A 17,683-nucleotide genomic window follows, 5' to 3' on the forward strand; every position below is an offset into this window, starting at 1 on the left:
TGTAGAGGCAAAAACCTGAACGAACAAAAGGATGTGCAATTGGGGCGGAGCTCACCAGATGAAGATGGAGAGCCAGCAAGAGAGAGTGTCCCAAAGTTGAGGGTCTCCAGATGACAACGTCCTGCTCACTCTTGAAAGCAGTGTTCAAGACACTAAGATGAAATGTCCCCATGGTGGCAGTGGACATTAGAAAAGGATATGGTCTCAACACTAAGCATGTACTTTCAAGAATAGCAAAAAATGGAGTTTTACTACAAGATGTACTCTCCTGCTAAACCGCAGTAGACTAGTTTACAAGATTACAGTAGGGAGGTTAGGTAACTCAATGGATAATTTAGCTTCATGGCATTCAGCCTGCACCTTGGGCCACTGTAGTCAAAAGCCAAGTATAAAGCCGAATATGCTTTCAGTTTAATGGTCCCACCTGTGTAACTAGCAAGGTTTACACTCTAGATTGATTCAGGAGAAAATACAGATTAGCTGAAAAGGTAAATGGAGTTTGAGTTGAGGATCCCTGCAAATCAAGGTTGAGGTTGACTGGACAAGAAGCTCAGGCAGCAACATTTTGCAGTGAAGTTATCAATAATTTCTGTGTCTAATGCTGCAATGGGCTTTCCACACTCAGTCAGCTCCTAAATATTATGACTGTGGTTTTCCAACGACATTAGCGATTTTTGTTAATACCCAACTGGAGACAACTTAAAAATGGCTCCTGCTTTCAGAAAGTGGGTGGTTCAGCCCTTTATGAAAACAATGGACCTTTGAGGTGTTTCAAGATGAAAACCTCAGCCCATCTTCCTATCATTCTCCCCCAAAATTCTTATCTTTAAAAAGAAAAAGGCATTTGGAACGCCCTTCTTCATTTGCTAGTAGTAGGAAAAAAATATTTCAAAAACCATTTTATGTAGATCAGCAAGCACTCTTTGCCTTTCCTTCAGTACCTAGAGACTATATATTTGGAGTGGTGAACTCCTCACTTCAGGATTCAACTTGGCATTCTGATTTCTCTGCTCTTTCTCAAAACACTTGTGGCTTATATCAGATATAAAAACAAAATAGAAAAACCTACTGCAAGCCGGCACATCTAACACAGAATATTTAATCAGGGTACCCTAAAACCTATCTATCTTTCAAGAAAGATCAATACAGGAGTCACTCTTTGAAACCATAAAGCCGTCTCGTGAAAGTGGAAAATCAGGGCTGAATGAACATAGAGAATAAGTCATCCTAGCCAAAGGAGTACCAGAGAACATTGCTGTAGAATAGCCAAAACTGAAATTGAGGCAATTAGCATAACTTCCTCACATGGCTCTATGTGGACAGAATTCTTTAACATGGAAGTATCATAATTCCTAGGGCTCCAATTCAGGGAAACATCTCTATTCAGGAAAGCACTTAAGCACATGCTTTAACTCCCACTGAAGTCAGTGAAATTAAGCAAGTGTTTTACTGAACTGGGACCTAAAGGGTTGATCATACATTCACTGAGGTCAATAGCAAAGCTGCCATTAACTTTGTGCAGGATCAGTACCTAAGTGACTGAGGGCATGTCTACATTACATGCTGGATTGACGGGTAGTGATTGATCCAGCGGGGGTCGATTTATCGCGTCTAGTCTCAATAAATCGACTGGCGAGCGCTCTCCGGTACGTCACAAGAGCGAGAAGTGCAGTCAGAGTCGATGGGGGAGTGTCAGCAATCGATTTACCACAGTGAAGACACCATGGTAAACAGCTCTAAGTACTTCGACTTCAGCTAGATAGATTTCCCCCGCCCTCCCCCCAGTGTAGACCAGGCCTTTCTCTGTATGGAAAGATCCCGTAGACCCACACACTGGTGAAACCTGTAGGGTTCTATAGATATTACTCGGAAAGCCTACATAAGAACATAAGAAAGGCCGTACTGGGTCAGACCAAAGGTCCATCTAGCCCAGTATCTGTCTACCGACAGTGGCCAATGCCAGGTGCCCCAGAGGGAGTGAACCTAACAGGCAATGATCAAGTGATCTCTCTCCTGCCATCCATCTCCATCCTCTGACGAACAGAGGCTAGGGACACCATTCTTACCCATCCTGGCTAATAGCCATTTATGGACTTAGCCACCATGAATTTATCCAGTCCCCTTTTAAACATTGTTATAGTCCTAGCCTTCACAACCTCCTCAGGTAAGGAGTTCCACAAGTTGACTGTGCTCTGCGTGAAGAAGAACTTCCTTTTATTTGTTTTAAACCTGCTGCCTATTAATTTCATTTGGTGACCCCTAGTTCTTGTATTATGGGAATAAGTAAATAACTTTTCCTTATCCACTTTCTCAACATCACTCATGATTTTATATACCTCTATCATGTCCCCCCTTAGTCTTCTCTTTTCCAAACTGAAGAGTTCTAGCCTCTTTAATCTTTCCTCATATGGGACCCTCTCTAAACCCTTAATCATTTTAGTTGCTCTTTTCTGAACCTTTTCTAGTGCTAGAATATCTTTTTTGAGGTGAGGAGACCACATCTGTACACAGTATTCGAGATGTGGGCGTACCATGGATTTATATAAGGGCAATAATATATTCTCAGTCTTATTCTCTATCCCCTTTTTAATGATTCCTAACATCCTGTTTGCTTTTTTGACCGCCTCTGCACACTGCGGCAGAGTGATCACCTTTAATAAAACTTCTAGAGAAAGAATGAGACACTTAAATTCGACAGCATGGTTTAAAGAGAACCTATAGAAAGCTTGTCACTTCCTATTCTATAGGACTTTCCCATATGCCCTATTTTTCACAGGAAACTAGGTAGATTCCTCTTTAGACTTAGTTTGTACAGAACCATGTGACAGCCACTTATCCCAAAGCGCCCAGCCACAGAAGCCATTAAAAGGGCTTTTATAAGCTATTTCAGTCAGCACATACATCATTGTCACACTAACCCCATACCCATCCACCTCTCTTCTCCCCACCCCGAGACACAGGCAACCTCTAAGCTGCATTGCTGCCTTATTGCTCTCCTACTGAGCAGACATGCAGTATTGCCAACGCTGGCAATTTTATTGCCAATCTCACAATACATGATATTTCCCTTAAATTTCTCAGAGGTACGTGGTTATGTGAGAATCTCAGCTTTCATGTTTCTAAGAAATGAATACAATTCTAGCTTTCATGGCTGTGCAGAAAAGCCTGCAAATATGACCCAGTTACACACAAAGGGCTCAGAACCAGAAGAACCTCCCATTTTTAATCTCATGATTTTGTGGGGCCCTGACATGTGATACAGTATTGGAGTGGGAGGTGAGTTTCTGGTAAGAGTAGAGGGGTACAGAGTTATCTAAACTGGTATTAATTTCTTCTAGGCCCTAGGCAGGGACGGTGGTGTAACCTGTCTTGACATGCTCAGTTTTTATACCCCCTGAAGCAATCTTATTCAATCTTATTCACTGCACTTTGCTTCCCCAATTACTTGTTTTCAAATGCACAAAAAGAGAATAAAAGCCACTCACACCACACCTTTCTACCCATCCAATCCACACAACAATACAAAAGGTTTCACCAAACAGGCACTACATAGGAATTCCATTAGACAGTGAAGGCAGCCTCTCCACTGGTGACATGTCAGAGACAAAGCAGTTTCTGGTTTGATGCTTTCCATATGAAGCACCAGCTCATCTTCCTTCCCTCACCCCCCAACCACCCTTTTTCATACTTCCTTACTCACATGGCAGCTCTTAGTAGCTGCAGTTGAGGGGGATGGTTTTGCGGAGCAGTGTGCGTTTTCCAGCCTGACAAGGAAGGCAATATATGGCTACAAAAAAGTTTCAACCAGTTCATTGGCTGAATTAAGCCTTGTAGGGTCAGCTATGCTTTGGCCAATGCATTGGTAAAACCACTGTGCAATTGCAGGAGAAGAACAAAAACAGGGAGCTTTTCATCTCCCTCCATACAGTTGAAAGAGGAACCAGCATGAAGGTTCTAAGTAATCTCAAACCATTCAGGGACAGCAGGTTCCTAAGTTAGGGACAAGAAGGAACTGGCATGAAAGCGGAAGCCTCATGCAGAGCCAAGCCTTACACTTGTGGCAACAGACAACTGGGTCCAAGCTTCCAGGAAAAGGGGTAGGGGGTCAAGTGAGACAATCAGCAGCCTCTCTCTTCATTCCCACCAGCAGAAGAAAATCTGATGGGGAGTTGATTCCTGGCTATCTAGCGTGGGGGTGAGGAACGGTCAGTGAACTGCAGAACCTGGAAGGGACGGGGAGCCCAAAAGAGCAGGGCTCCAAGTGGTTGCTTGCACTTGGAAAGGGACGCTGTCCATTTAAATGTCACATTATTAAAACCAAATGACTAACAGCGCATTAGCTTATTAGAAGCAAAAGCATTTTTGAAAATCGAATTTATTTGTCATGCTCCGTGCATTTCTCCCAGCGGGGCAATCAAAACCAACAAAGGCACTTTCACTTTCATTACTAGTCACTTTCACTTTCAGTTAACAGCGCTGGAATGCTGTAGCATTGGCCCTGCGAAAACAGCAGCTGGGCTGGGTTCATTGTTTTGTTTTGTTTTGTTTTTTCCTTTAAAATCCTGCTTCCCATGGAAATATTTCTATCGATAGTAGGCTTTGTAAGAGCTATACTTATTTGCAAAGTCTAAATTTGTGGCCAAACAGACTTGATGGCATTGCCCCTTTGACGTGACCTTGAGATACTTGTACATAAGAGAACAGGAGTACTTGTGGCACCTTAGAGACTAACAAATTCATTAGAGCATAAGCTTTCGTGGGCTACAGCCCACTTCTTCGGATGCATATAGAATGGAACATATATTGAGGAGATATATATACACATACAGAGAGCATGAACAGGTGGGAGTTGTCTTACCAACTCTGAGAGGCCAATTAAGTAAGAGAAAAAAAAAAAACTTTTGAAGTGATAATCAAGATAGCCCAGTACAGACAGTTTGATAAGAAGTGTGAGAATACCTACAAGGGGCTGAGCCATTACAAACATTGAATCTAATGGCTCAGCCCCTTGTAGGTATTCTCACACTTCTTATCAAACTGTCTGTACTGGGCTATCTTGATTATCACTTCAAAAGTTTTTTTTTTTTTTTTTGTGGACATATATATATATATATATATATATATATATATATATATATATATATATATATATTAGGACCCAGTTCTTCAGTTGGATCCACAGCTGCCCAGAGCTTTGGCGATTCAGCTATGGGATTGGAGCTTTAAACTCCTCACAGCATGGAATTTCTACATCAAGATTGGATGTTTTTCTAAGAGAGAAGCTCTATTCAAACAGGAATTATTTCAGGGAAGTTCTGTGGCCTGTGTTAGACAGGAGGGCAGATTAGGTGATCACAGTGGTCCCTTCTGGCCTCGGAATCTCTGACTTCGGTGATTTAAGTATTTACCCAAAGTCCTATTTTTTAAAAACGACTTTGGCATTTAGGTGCTTAATTACTGTTGACTTTCAATGAGATTTAGTGACTTAAGCGCTTTTGAAAATTATATCCTTTATCTTTTTGCATGTTTTAGAGAATGCCATACGTGCCCTTATGGTTCTCTCTAAAGCAGGGATAGGCAACCTATGGCATGCGTGCCAAAGGCGGCACGCGAGCTGATTTTCAGTGGCACTCACACTGCCCGGGTCCTGGCCACCAGTCTGGGGGGCTCTGCATTTGACTTTAATTTTAAATGAAGTTTCTTAAACATTTTAAAACCCTTATTTACTTTACATACAACAATAGTTTAGTTATATATTATAGACTTATAGAAAGAGACCTTCTAAAAACGTTAAAATGTATTACTGGCACGCGAAACCTTAAATCAGAGTGAATAAATGAAGATTTGGCACACCACTTCTGAAAGGTTGCTGACCCCTGCTCTAAAGCAATATATGCAGTGCACAGACAATTGCATACAAGAGTGTCGAGGTGTGGAATCGTTCTGGATTAGAAGGGGGTACCTTAGATTTACAGAAAAGGGGAAAGTAAGCACCCATCCCAATCAAAAACTTTAAATGCCACAGCATGTTGAAAGATCAATAGATTGTTTTCTTTCGGGGTCTGACATAAGTTTCCTACTCACCACCTTCCTTTATACCTCTACCTCTGCAAAATTTAGGTCAAGTTAGTTCTACCTGCTGTTTCCTCTAAGATGTCATAGACTAATTACATACATTCTGGGAGGTGGAGCAGTGAAGGTGGGGGATTAAGCTTACATGTAAGAACAATTTTTTAACCAGAGGCAAGATTGTGAGCACTGCTGAGAACTATTAGAGACGGGGAGCTGTCCCACAGTTTCAGCAGATCTCAGTCCAACGGATGTGGGAAATTAAACACCGGGAATATAGTGTAGTAAGTCTCAGAAGGAGCTAGCTATCTTAGGTCTGCATCACTGCAGTGTCTGAGCATCTCCCAGTCTTTATCCTCACAACACCCCAGGACGCTAGAGCAGTGCTGTTATCCCCATGGTACAGATGGGGAACTGAGGCACAGAGAGATTAAGTGACTTGCCCAAGGTCACATACAAAGCCCGTGGTGGAGCAGAAATTGAACACAGGCCTCACACAGGCTCTCACACACATTCTCCAGCCAAGTCAAAATCAGGAGAGGGAGGGGGAGAGAAGGAGCTCTTTCCTCAACAGATTTTAGTTACTGGGCCAATTGAGCTCCTTAGTCCTGCCCCCAAATACGCACTCATTCTAACCAAGATGATGGCTGATATCATTAGCAGACACTAATGCACTAATGGAGGCCTAGGAAATGGACACTTTCTGGGGGCACCTGAAGTTTGAAGGCAGGGGGTAGAAATCACAGAAATGACGCTCGTCGTTCCTGGGCCGTGCCTGCCCACTCCTATTAGAAAGGATGGACGGGGTAAGTTTTGCAGGTTTCTAGAAGAAGCTGTAGCATAGGATGATAGTCATAAGGCACCTGAAAGTACCGGGGGGGGGGACGGGGACGGACGAGGTGTGTGAATGAGAGCGAGAGAGTGCAGCACCATTCTTACAAAACTCCATTATCACCTGCTTGGTTTGGCTTTATGGTCCTAAGCCAGTATCCATTGCAGTCAATGGAAAAACTCTCACGGATGCCAATTGGCTTTGAATGACCCTCTTTGTGGGTGAGGGCCAACTGTCCAAGTGCGACAGGCTTAACCTGGAATAAAATCTGTATCTTCTACTCTGACACTTAATTTACTGAACCCCAATGCCGTACTCTCCTGAGAAGATGAACAAGCTGCCTTCTTCTCTATAACAAAGAATTAAAAATAACTTAATATAGTTACAGATTTAAATGGAAGCTGCTTCCTCCCCATGCCCCTGTGAAATATGTGCTAATGGAGAACCATGTAATAAGGCCTCAAAGGATTCAACGATATACAAAAAAATATTAAAGACAATTCACCTCCACCCTGAAAAGCCAAAATGTGAAGCTATAACTGCATGGAACTGAAAATCTCCTGACATTTCAAAATGATAGTACCTCTATGTAGTCTGTGTATATTGTGTGTGTGCGCACGCGTGTGTGTATTGAGAGAGAGAGAAAGAGACAGGGGTATGTATATGGCGGGTGGGCTGTATATATACACACATGCACAATCTCACATTAGAATAGTTTTTATATATGTGTGTGTGTGTGTGTGTGTGTGTGTGTATATATATGTGTGTATAGACTCCATATTATTTTTTTTTAAAAGCACAAATGCTCATTTGATTTCATGACCATGAGCTTCCACTATAAAAAAAAATGCATTTGGTAATTGTATCTTTTTAACTATACTAAATAATAGAGAATATTTTCCCATTTAGTACCGACACTATTAAAAGAAATACATTTACCCAATCTGAAGATCACACACAAGTCACACATTAAATCAGTTCTTTTACCCTTATAATGGAGTTTGCAGGTCTCCTTCGGGTCTACACATTTATACCAGCAATACTAAGTGCCAAGAAGTGATAACATAAACAAGATTTTCTGTAAGTAAAATGATATGATTTGAACAGTGGCTCCAGTTTCCTGATTTGATTTTTATTTATTTATTTATTTTTGAGGGGTGCCAGGAGCCTGCTTTCAGTTCCTTTAGCAGACAGCGAGCCTGTGTGCGGGTACTGAACATGGCTCCCAGTCCCAGTACATTGCATCACACATGTGGCTGTTCTTGGAAGTCAACCATTTCTGCAAGTTATCCTCAGGAGGCCTGATGTACTATAAGCACTTAGAAATGTGTTTCACTGTGACTGGAACCAAGATGAAATAGCAATATTAGAAGAGATGGTTTAGTTTATGTAGTGGCCAAGTATGCCATTAAACTAGAACAATGAGGACAGTGAGGAGATAGGAACATTCTCCAATGTAATTTATTCCTTTCCAGTAGCAGTGGAAATTTTTCCTTCAGGCCTGAAACTGACCCCATCTGCCAAATAGAAATCAGAATCAACTAACAGAGTTCTTCTAGATTAGTCACATCATAATAACATGCTGCACTTACACTGCACAAGGATCTCAAAGCACTTTCCTGGCATTAAACTATTTAGCCTCACAATGCCCCAGTAAGTATTATTAAGTATTATCATCACTCATTTAACAGAGAGGAAAACATTTGCACAAAGATTTGCTCAAGGACACACTGGGGGGCAGAGGAAGGGTGTCTACAGCAGAGCCAACGCCTCCGCCGCCCCGATCTCTCGAGTCCCAGTCCAATGTCTCAACTCATCCTTTCTTCCTGTTCTAGTGTAAGAGGAACCAAAGCTTAGTTCATCTAAGAACTAATGAATCATCCCAGAGAGAAGGAATTCAAAGCAGACTATAAGCATCAGCCCCTATGTTTGGAATCATATTTCTTTTTATCAGAAGAAGAGATCCTGTTTCCAGTCCTCCCGGCCAATAGGAACTATGACCCCACCCCTGACAAAACTTGGGAGAATGGGAAAGGCTTGACACCCAAACTCCGCTAATTTCAGAGTTCCCCTGGAAGAGTAAAAAGCAACAAAGAGTCCTGTGGCACCTTAAAGACTAACAAATGTATTGGAGCATAAGCTTTTGTGGGTGAATACCCGCTTCGTCGTCACATGCGTCTGACGAAGTGGGTATTCACCCACGAAAGCTTATGCTCCAATACGTCTGTTAGTCTATAAGGTGCCACAGGACTCTTTGTTGCTTTTTACAGATCCAGACTAATACGGCTACCCCTCTGATACCTGGAAGAATGAGGCCATAAGCATGGAGACCCTGTGCCTTGGCCCATCCTCCAGGGCAGGCTCCCCTACTCTGACAGCAGGGGTCCACTTTAGTCGCACTACCAAAGTCTTCCATGCCAGAGGCTATCCCTTGGGGTCCTCCTTTAAGGGGATGAGGGGCCTTGTAGAAAAAGGAATGCAGCCCGAGGCTGTTCCCTGACCCTTTCCCACTGGTGGATCCTGCGCCCTGGGAAGTCCTTCCTAAAGCCCAAAGAAGGGAGGGGTGGTTGTCATGGGGCAGCGGATGCCTCCCTCCTATGGAGCTGCACATCTTCAAGTGGATGATCCCCTCTGCACACAGCTCACCTAGTCCTGTGTCTGCAGAGGATCAGGCAGATCCCTCCGAATCCCTGCCCTCCACTGGGGGTAACATGCTGTGGATCAAAGGCACCTCCTGGCCTTTTATTGGTTGAAACCCGCTTTTCACACCCTCTACAGGTCTCGTTCGATATTCCCAGAGTGCCACATCTGGTGAATACCTCACAATAACAGGGCACGTGAACCCGGGGTTCTTTACAGCATAGGACAGGCAGGGAGGATTCATGCCGGCTCGGGCTTCCCCCTCTGAACAGGCTCCTAACATGTAGTCAGTTCATAGGAATGGATACCAATGAAGATGGTTCAAATGAGAGCCACAGTGATGCACTGGAGGGCCATTTCCAGAATCTGTCTGAGCTACCGGGCAGTCGAAATACACCCTGGGCCTGGTTTTTAAACATTCTGAGTCCCTACCACATCTATTGTCGATGAAATAGCAATATCGTGGTGAATTGTGGTCCAGATCCTGCATTCCTTGCTCAGGCAAAATTCCCACTGATCTGAGGGGAGTTTTGCCTGACAAAAAATCAGGCCTTAAGGAACTGCAACATTAGTTAACAAGAATTAGGCACCAAAGATTACACCCCCACATAAAAATGTACATGAAAATAATCTAAACACACAGTGCCTTCAGATTCCATCTTAAATTTCAAACACACAAGCCTTCCCATGTTTACAATTTAAGCTATGTTCTCCCCCTCACCCTTGAAATCCACACATATAAATACATTTTTAATCTCCTCCTACCAAAAATCTGTTCTCTTTGCACTTACAGGTTGGGCTGTCTAATGACGGTCTTATTTAACTTCCAACACTAATTAAGAGAAGCACAGATATTAAACTAATAAGAACAGATACTACACTTGACCAGAGCACTTCCTCTCACTTCTGTTGCGGGGGAGGGGAGGGGAGATCAGTTGAGTGCATGCAAGTGTTTAGCAACCAGCCTGAGCCATCACTGCAATTAGTGATGCACATTTCATAATCGGAAACACTAGCAGTTGCATGCAACTGTCCCTACTACACACTTCACCAAACAGCCACAAAACAGTAGGCCAAACTAGGGACAAAAGGAAGAAGGTTGTGTCAACAATTTCATGTAGCTTTAGGGTAAAACTATCAACAGCCCAGATAGTATAGAAGGAGATATCACTCACAAGGAGTTTTTAAACTGGCACACACTAACCTCTCTACCCCGAGTGTTATAAGCATGTTAAACAAGAAACAACTTTTACTGACAATGTGATAAAGAATCTTACTCTTCATCCTCACAACTATACTGTTGCCATCTTAAAAGATACTAGAATAATCTTCCAAAACACTGCTGCATTGCTGGTGGAAGAGGTAGTATTCTGGATCATTACTGTAGTATTTATATTGCACCGGGTTTTCATTTGAAGAGATGTTAGAATGATCAGTTCAAGTGCTTTCACTTAAAATTAAGGTGGCTACTTTACATTCTTGGGGGGGCTCCATGTAATGGATTACTGCCCGGGAAGAGGAGAGGCAAAGACAGACTTTACTAGTTAGCTGTCTCCCAAAAGCATGGTCTCCAGATTACCACTTTTAAAGGGAAACAAATGGAAAACACACACATCCCTGAAAGCTTTTTAACCTAAGATTATGACAACTGAAAGAGATTAGGAGGAAAAAACACCTCTGTTTTTCAGTTGGTTTATTTTGTACATTTGACAGCACCTTGTGCACCAGTCAGATTCACTGTTCCCTGTGTCAGCCAGTTTTCCCCCTTGCTTGCATGGAGACTTCACACAGCAACAGGGGAGGAAAACCATTATAAAAATAGGATGTATTATAAAACAACAAGAATTGGCCAGGGGACTGAGGAGAAGAGGTAGCCTGTGAAAAATGGTCTTAGCTCCTTTTCTAAAAATTAGCTAGATTTTTTAAGTGATGGTGTTCCTTTAAAATGTAGCTCTTACAATAGGATTGCTTTGATACACTATTGCAGAAAGTGAACTGCTTCTCTTCCTTGTATGAAGTCAGGCAGCAGTAGACAAAGTATCACATACAGTATCTGCCTTAGGCATGCTGGCTATGTCAACAGATTATCTCACATTGAACTGTCTAGACTGTTATTAATATGCAACTGATTCAACAGCAAGGACAATGCAGAATTAAATGGGGATTCTAAAATGAAATCATATTAACCGCTTCAGTTTAATTTAGCATGTTAAAAGTCTAAAGGAAACCAGATGTGACCGTCACTGAGGTGCAGACTGAATATTGATAACAAAAAGTGTTTCTCCCTTTGGAGTATTAAGCAAAGTTGGACTGTCCAGTTGCAAATGAAATCTGAAAATGTTTGCCCTGTGGCTGCCAGTAAGCCTTTCATAAAAGAAAGCTGAAGCCAATATAATTTTACTAGGTAAATCTCCAAGTATCCAAGCACAGCCCAAGTAGGTAACAATGCCACAGATTGTCCTGGAGTCCTATCATCCACCCAGAAACAAAAACAAAAAATCCTACCACCCACTTACTAGAGAACTAACACATGCTAGCCTTGCGCTGGCAAATATTGCACTGGATCAATGCAAAATGAAATCCAGCCCTCATTAGTCTTAACCTGCTTCTGTCACGGGGCATGTAAGTTACATGAGTGCCACATGCCATTCTACCCACACCTGACTATTCTTATAGACTTGTCGATTTTTTTAAGAGACACTAACTTACAGAATGTTGACAATCTGACGAACCTGTAATCACATCAAGCAACACAGTAGCTTAGCTTGTATCCTGCTATAATGAGGAGTCCCCTGTTTTTTCCTCCAGTATCCCAGTTGATAGTTATTTATGGTCAGTTTGTATTTGGGCTGGTCATGACTTTTACACACCGCGCCCATTTCTCTATAAACTACTCTTCCCCTTGATATTATTTAGTCATGTCACCCATCATTTTTAATGCATTCACAATACCAGATTTCCACCTTTAGAAGTACTCCAGTTCCTTCTGCATATTAACCCTATAGTGTCTCAATACACCCTGGTGGTTGAAACCAGCCTGAAGTGTTATTGTCTTAAGCCAGTTTAAGATACAAAAAGAAGTTTCATCTGTCCAGAACAATTCAAAAATAAATCATCTTTCTTATTCCAGATTTCACTTACTGTCTTTTGCTATTGATACCATTCCCACCCCCACCACATCTCTAAATTAAGGTAGGATTTTTATTGACACATACTAATTACCTGGAAAAAAAAGAATGATCTATTCCGTTTCCACCAGCTGCCAGTTGTCAACACTGGCTGGAACAAGTGATCAGCCTTGTTTCAAAGAACAAAAAAAAAATCACTAAGCTTTACGAATAATAATAAAAAACAAAACCCAAAGAATTTCACCGGATCTCAGATACTGCCTGGTGTGTTTATACGATTGAATGCAGACAGCTTTGAATGGACTGCTCTGTTTCTAATTGCAAAAAAGATATATTAAGGTGTTAGCCCCGCACACAAAAAAAACCCTCCAAATTAAGTATGAAAGAAAAATAAAATAAAATCAGAAATGCAGCCTCAACGCACCGACTGTCTGCACTTAAAAGATTTACAGGAGTAATTTAAATGGTTCACCTGCTGCCAGTTTTCCTCCAAGGATGGCAAAGCTGAGAAGTAGCCGGTGTCGTGGACAAGCTGTAGTTCCTGGAATATACTATAACTAGCCAACACATCCATGCTGCTGCTGAACAAAACCCTTTTGTTTTGTTTTGTGTTTGTTTGTTTGTGGTGGGGTTTTGTTTTTGATCATAAAAAACAACAATAGATCCAATGTCCCTTTTGTTTTGTTTTGTTTTGTTTCTGTCACACTGTACCCAAAAAAATCAATTCAGGAAAGAGAGGGAGGGGAAAAAAAACCCAGTGAGAATGGCTAGATGCACCCAATATGTACAGTGCAAACAGCAGCCAGCAAAAGAGGGGGGACTCTTCCACTTGTAGTAAATGCAATTCCCTTCCAGGGCTCTAATCACTCCACTTCTTGGACCAGGAAGGGGGAATGCAAACTCACTGACACGAAACTGCCATCTATTTCTGCATTGCTGCTCGCTGCTCAGCGCAATCTTTGCTCTTTATTTTTGGGAGGTTGCATTTTTTTTTCTCGCGATCGCTTTTTTTCTCAGCCCCCATTATCCCCCCCTTTCAAAGCCAATCCCCCCCCCTCCTCAATCCTGCAAGCTCAGAGCCCCCCCTTCTCTTCGTCCCCCTCCCCTCCCATCTTTTCTCCGCGCAGCCGTCAGCTCTTGAAGGAAGCTGTCCATTAAGACAACGCGTGACCATGTAAGGCGAAGAGGGGGTGGTGGGGGGAGCCCATGAAGTCACTGAAGCCCAATGAGGGCCAAAGAGAAGGGGTCGGAGGCGGAGCCTGGCACGGAAGGGCCGTGCGGATTGGATGGGGGTTGATCTCCCCGCTGCCTTACAAGGCAGTGTAAGGCGAGCTATTTTTAGAGGGCTATATAAGGGGCGCACGGCTGCGCGCGCCTGCCTGGGGATGGGAGAGGGGGTGATGGAGAGACACGGGCCCTGGCTGTGGGCAAGCAGTGTGGGGAGGTTTGCAAAGAGAGCCCCGTAAAGAGACACGGCAGGTAGGCGCTCTCCCCGTACCCGGCTCCCACGCCGAGCTGGGCCAGCAGCGTGCACACAAAAGGACCCACAACATCACCCTCTCCCTATCCCACCAAGGGTGCACCAGGGCTCTGAAAGCTGCAGCCTCCGGTGGCATCTTAATTGCAAAACCCAAATGTTTCGGGGAGAAGGACTTGCTCGTTATTTACCAGTGTAAGGAGAAAAACGCCACTCTTAAAATACAAGGCATAGCCGGGAGGGGAGGGCAAAACTCCTATTCCGAAGGAAGTAGGATCTCGCTTCTGGTTTCTTTTATTTAGCTGTCTGTTCCGCCCCAGCAGGAGAGTATCAGCCTTTCTCTGGAACGTGCCACCGGGAAAAAATCTTTGACTGGAACAAGGGGAGAACGTGGTGCAGAGGTAGTGGAAGAAAGACATTCAGTGTAATCAGAGAAGGAAAGCAGATAGTTAAATCCAGGCTCTCTGATTTAACCCTGTTCTGCAGACTTAGCTACAGCTAGTGTTCTGCTCGCCAGCTCCCTAACGCAGCTCTGCCCGGAGTACCATGTGAGCGCCCCTGCTTGTTTGCTTCCCATGTTGATCACTGAAGGGGGAGGATCTGTAGAAACATTCCGATTCCCAGTCAACAGTTGATTGAGAGAGGGCACGTCAGACTGATGTGTAAATTGTAAGGGGTGAGAGGGGAAGACTAAATCGCGTTACAGCAGGTGTGTGAGATCTGTTGGAGTATGAAGGATTTGGGAGTGAGTTTTAGACACGTGCCCAGTGTCTGTGTATATTGTGGGTATCTAGCCCAGACAAGGCTAATGCAGCCCCTGAGAAGCAAGAAGTGCTGAATGTTAATAAGGCTGGACTAGCTCCATAAATGTACATGTATTTATTAAGTCAATAGAGATTCATCAAAGCATTTAACCAGGCTTAGCTGTCACCTGATCCTCCTGCATACTAGTTTGGGTTAGCTAGTGAGCTGTTTGACCGTAAATGGTTAGTGTGATGGCAGCTTCCCCAAATTGCTCTTGGAGCTGGGCAGAGTTGCATTTCTGCTTTTGGAATGATTGCAGAAGTGTGACTGTGCTAATTTAAAGATGATGGTTTTTTTCCAGTAATAGAAGAAATAGGTTCTCTTTGCCTCTCTTAAATTCAAAGGGCCCATGAGTCCCATCAGATGCGCAGCCAGGGCCATATCCTGCCGTCAGTCAGCGTGCAGAGCTCCCTCCAGTGCCCCTTTGCGAGGGACCCAGGAGTGTGAGAGTTGGAATGGTTATCAACATAAACAATTTTTGCCACAGATGCTGCCATGTGCTCTCAGGCCGTCTGGTTTTGCAACAGTTGCATCACCGCTTTTCTGCCCCTACGTGAATAAGATGAACACATTTAGCCACCATCTATTTCTGCAACCCAACATGAGTTCCTGGGCCAGATTGTCAGCTGATGTAAATTGGAATAGCTCCACTGACTTTAGCGGAGCTGTGCTGATTTACACCAGCTGAGGATCTGGCCCCTTAAGTGTCGCTCACAGTAATGTTCAGGTATAAAGTAAACTGTCTGGCAGTAATGATTTTTGTGCGTGTTTTGTCCCCTTCCGAGTTTTTTTGCACAGAAAGAGACAATCAGGGCCAAATTATGGGGAATGCTGTTTTCTAGCACTGACTTCATATTAAATGCAATAATTCTGTAGCTGAAATTTGTGTTTGGAGGAGATGTAACTTTGGATTCTGTAAATAATCATCAGGAGCGATGGGTTTGGGGGGACTATAAAAATAAATGTCTTTGGCACTGCGAAAGTACACATTCTTTTAGAGTGTGGGTTTGTTGTGAAAAATAGTTGGATGGTTCGTGGGCTTGATCAAAGGGTGCTCAGTCTTTCACGTCTGCAGCCTGCACAGTTCATTGGTGATGGTGAGTTACAGTTTGTTGGCAGTTCAAAGGCCTGTGTGGCGAAAAAAAGCATTGCCTTTCTTTTTCTCTCCATTCACTAACCCATTGTAAAAGAACTACCCCATTTGGCAGAGGAGAAGAGAAGCTTTGCACCGGCTGTATCTGTGCTGTAGGTGTTCTGAGGATAGACGTCATCAGTTTCCAGGGTTTATTGGTCTCCCAGAGTAGTGACAGATTTTCTGAGCACACGGAATGACATGTCAGGTAAAGATCCTAGTGAAAGGACAAGAAAAGAGAGAATCCCAAACCAAGCGGGTCAAATATGATCGGAAACAAGACAAGGCAATTGTTACACAGCTACTGTACCAAGAAAAACCTGTTTTAGAAAAAGCTTTCAGTGAGCATTTGTCCTTCACAGATCATCTTTGGAACATGATTTCAGAGCAAGAAACTTGTAATGAAGCTGTCCTTGACCTGTTTAAGGGTACAGAAGATGAAGACCACTGAATTTGCACAATTTGGACTATTTAAGTCTCCATTTCTATCTACTGATTTAAGAGTTTCCCAGGGCTGAAAAAGCACTTTACACCGCACCTCTAGCCTTGAATCAGGTGTGGCTTTTTAATAATTGTGAGTATCTACAATTTTAATAACAAGCAAGGTGCTGAGCAGTTGGACCCCAGAGCTAAGGACTTCCTCTTTCACAATGATTAACCTGTGGCTTTGTTTCAGCACTTTCCATTTCTAAAAGGAAGAGAGGATCTTTTCCGTATTCCAGGCCTCCGTTTAGACCAGTTTCCCCTCTCACATACAGTCATGCCCATCTGGAGTAATACCATTGATTTCAGAAAGGGACGATTTCCATTCTCACTTACCCCAGTGCAGATCTGTAATGGAGTTACTCCAGATTTGTATGGGTGTAAGTGAGAGCAGAATTTGGCCTTTACGGCTTGGGGATAGATTGCTCTAAGCTCCAGGTTGTCAGTCCCTACTGACAGACGACCTTATAGGAGTCTCCTGTGATACGGTATTGATCAATTTCACTTTCATGCCCTACCTGTCATCAGAGATTTCTGCTTTGGATCGTCATTGTTTGTTTTGATTTTATTTCTTTCAAACTTCTCTGGCTAATACTGCACATGGAGAAATTACTATATCTCCGTCCTCCTGGAAAAGGCTGCTCTCAAGTAGGGCACTACACTGCTGGACACCAGCTGAGAATCTAGCCCGCAGTCTTTTATCAGGCCGCATGGTTACTAAAGGCCAGACTTTGCCATTAGATATATGCATGCAGCTCCCGTTAGTTTCAGAAGGACTGCATGCTTGTAGCTGAAGGCAGAATTTGGCCTTAAGCCTTGATGTGAAGTTCTGTGCTAAGATTCTGGCCACCTGCCTGGAAATGATTCAAAGGGCATCACTCCATGGTTTCCAGGAAGGTGTTTAATTTTTATTGTCTGCAGCGTTGTGGATATTCTGCTTAGACGTTGGTTCAGAAAGCAGGCTCTGCCTTTCTCTTAAAGCTGGATGGGGGTTATCCTTTGACAGTGTTGGAAATGTCTGAACCTGGAACTAACATTTAGCCTACACAAGCTTCCCTGTGCAAAATGCACCATGCAACTGTGCTGGCTCAGGAGCAGTGAAGGAAGGAGTCATTGGA

At 43.2% G+C, this 17,683-nt stretch overlaps 1 protein-coding gene across 3 annotated transcripts in view; it reads right to left on the reverse strand.

The window, feature by feature from the left end:
- Positions 1 to 14,565, reverse strand: part of KLF7 (KLF transcription factor 7) — a 68,908-nt gene extending 54,343 nt beyond the window's left edge. Inside the window, exon 1 of one of the 3 annotated variants that reach the window (XM_065413581.1) lies at positions 14,338 to 14,565. In XM_065413581.1, the coding sequence (XP_065269653.1) occupies positions 14,338 to 14,565 (228 nt within the window). Of the gene's footprint in view, positions 1 to 13,141; positions 13,259 to 14,337 lie in introns of those variants that run through there. The other 2 variants (XM_065413582.1, XM_065413583.1) reach the window with 2 other exon arrangements.
- Between the last annotated feature and the right edge of the window lie 3,118 nt (positions 14,566 to 17,683).

This window comes from Emys orbicularis, chromosome 11, assembly GCF_028017835.1.
Source record: "Emys orbicularis isolate rEmyOrb1 chromosome 11, rEmyOrb1.hap1, whole genome shotgun sequence".
Lineage (NCBI taxonomy): Eukaryota > Metazoa > Chordata > Testudines > Emydidae > Emys > Emys orbicularis.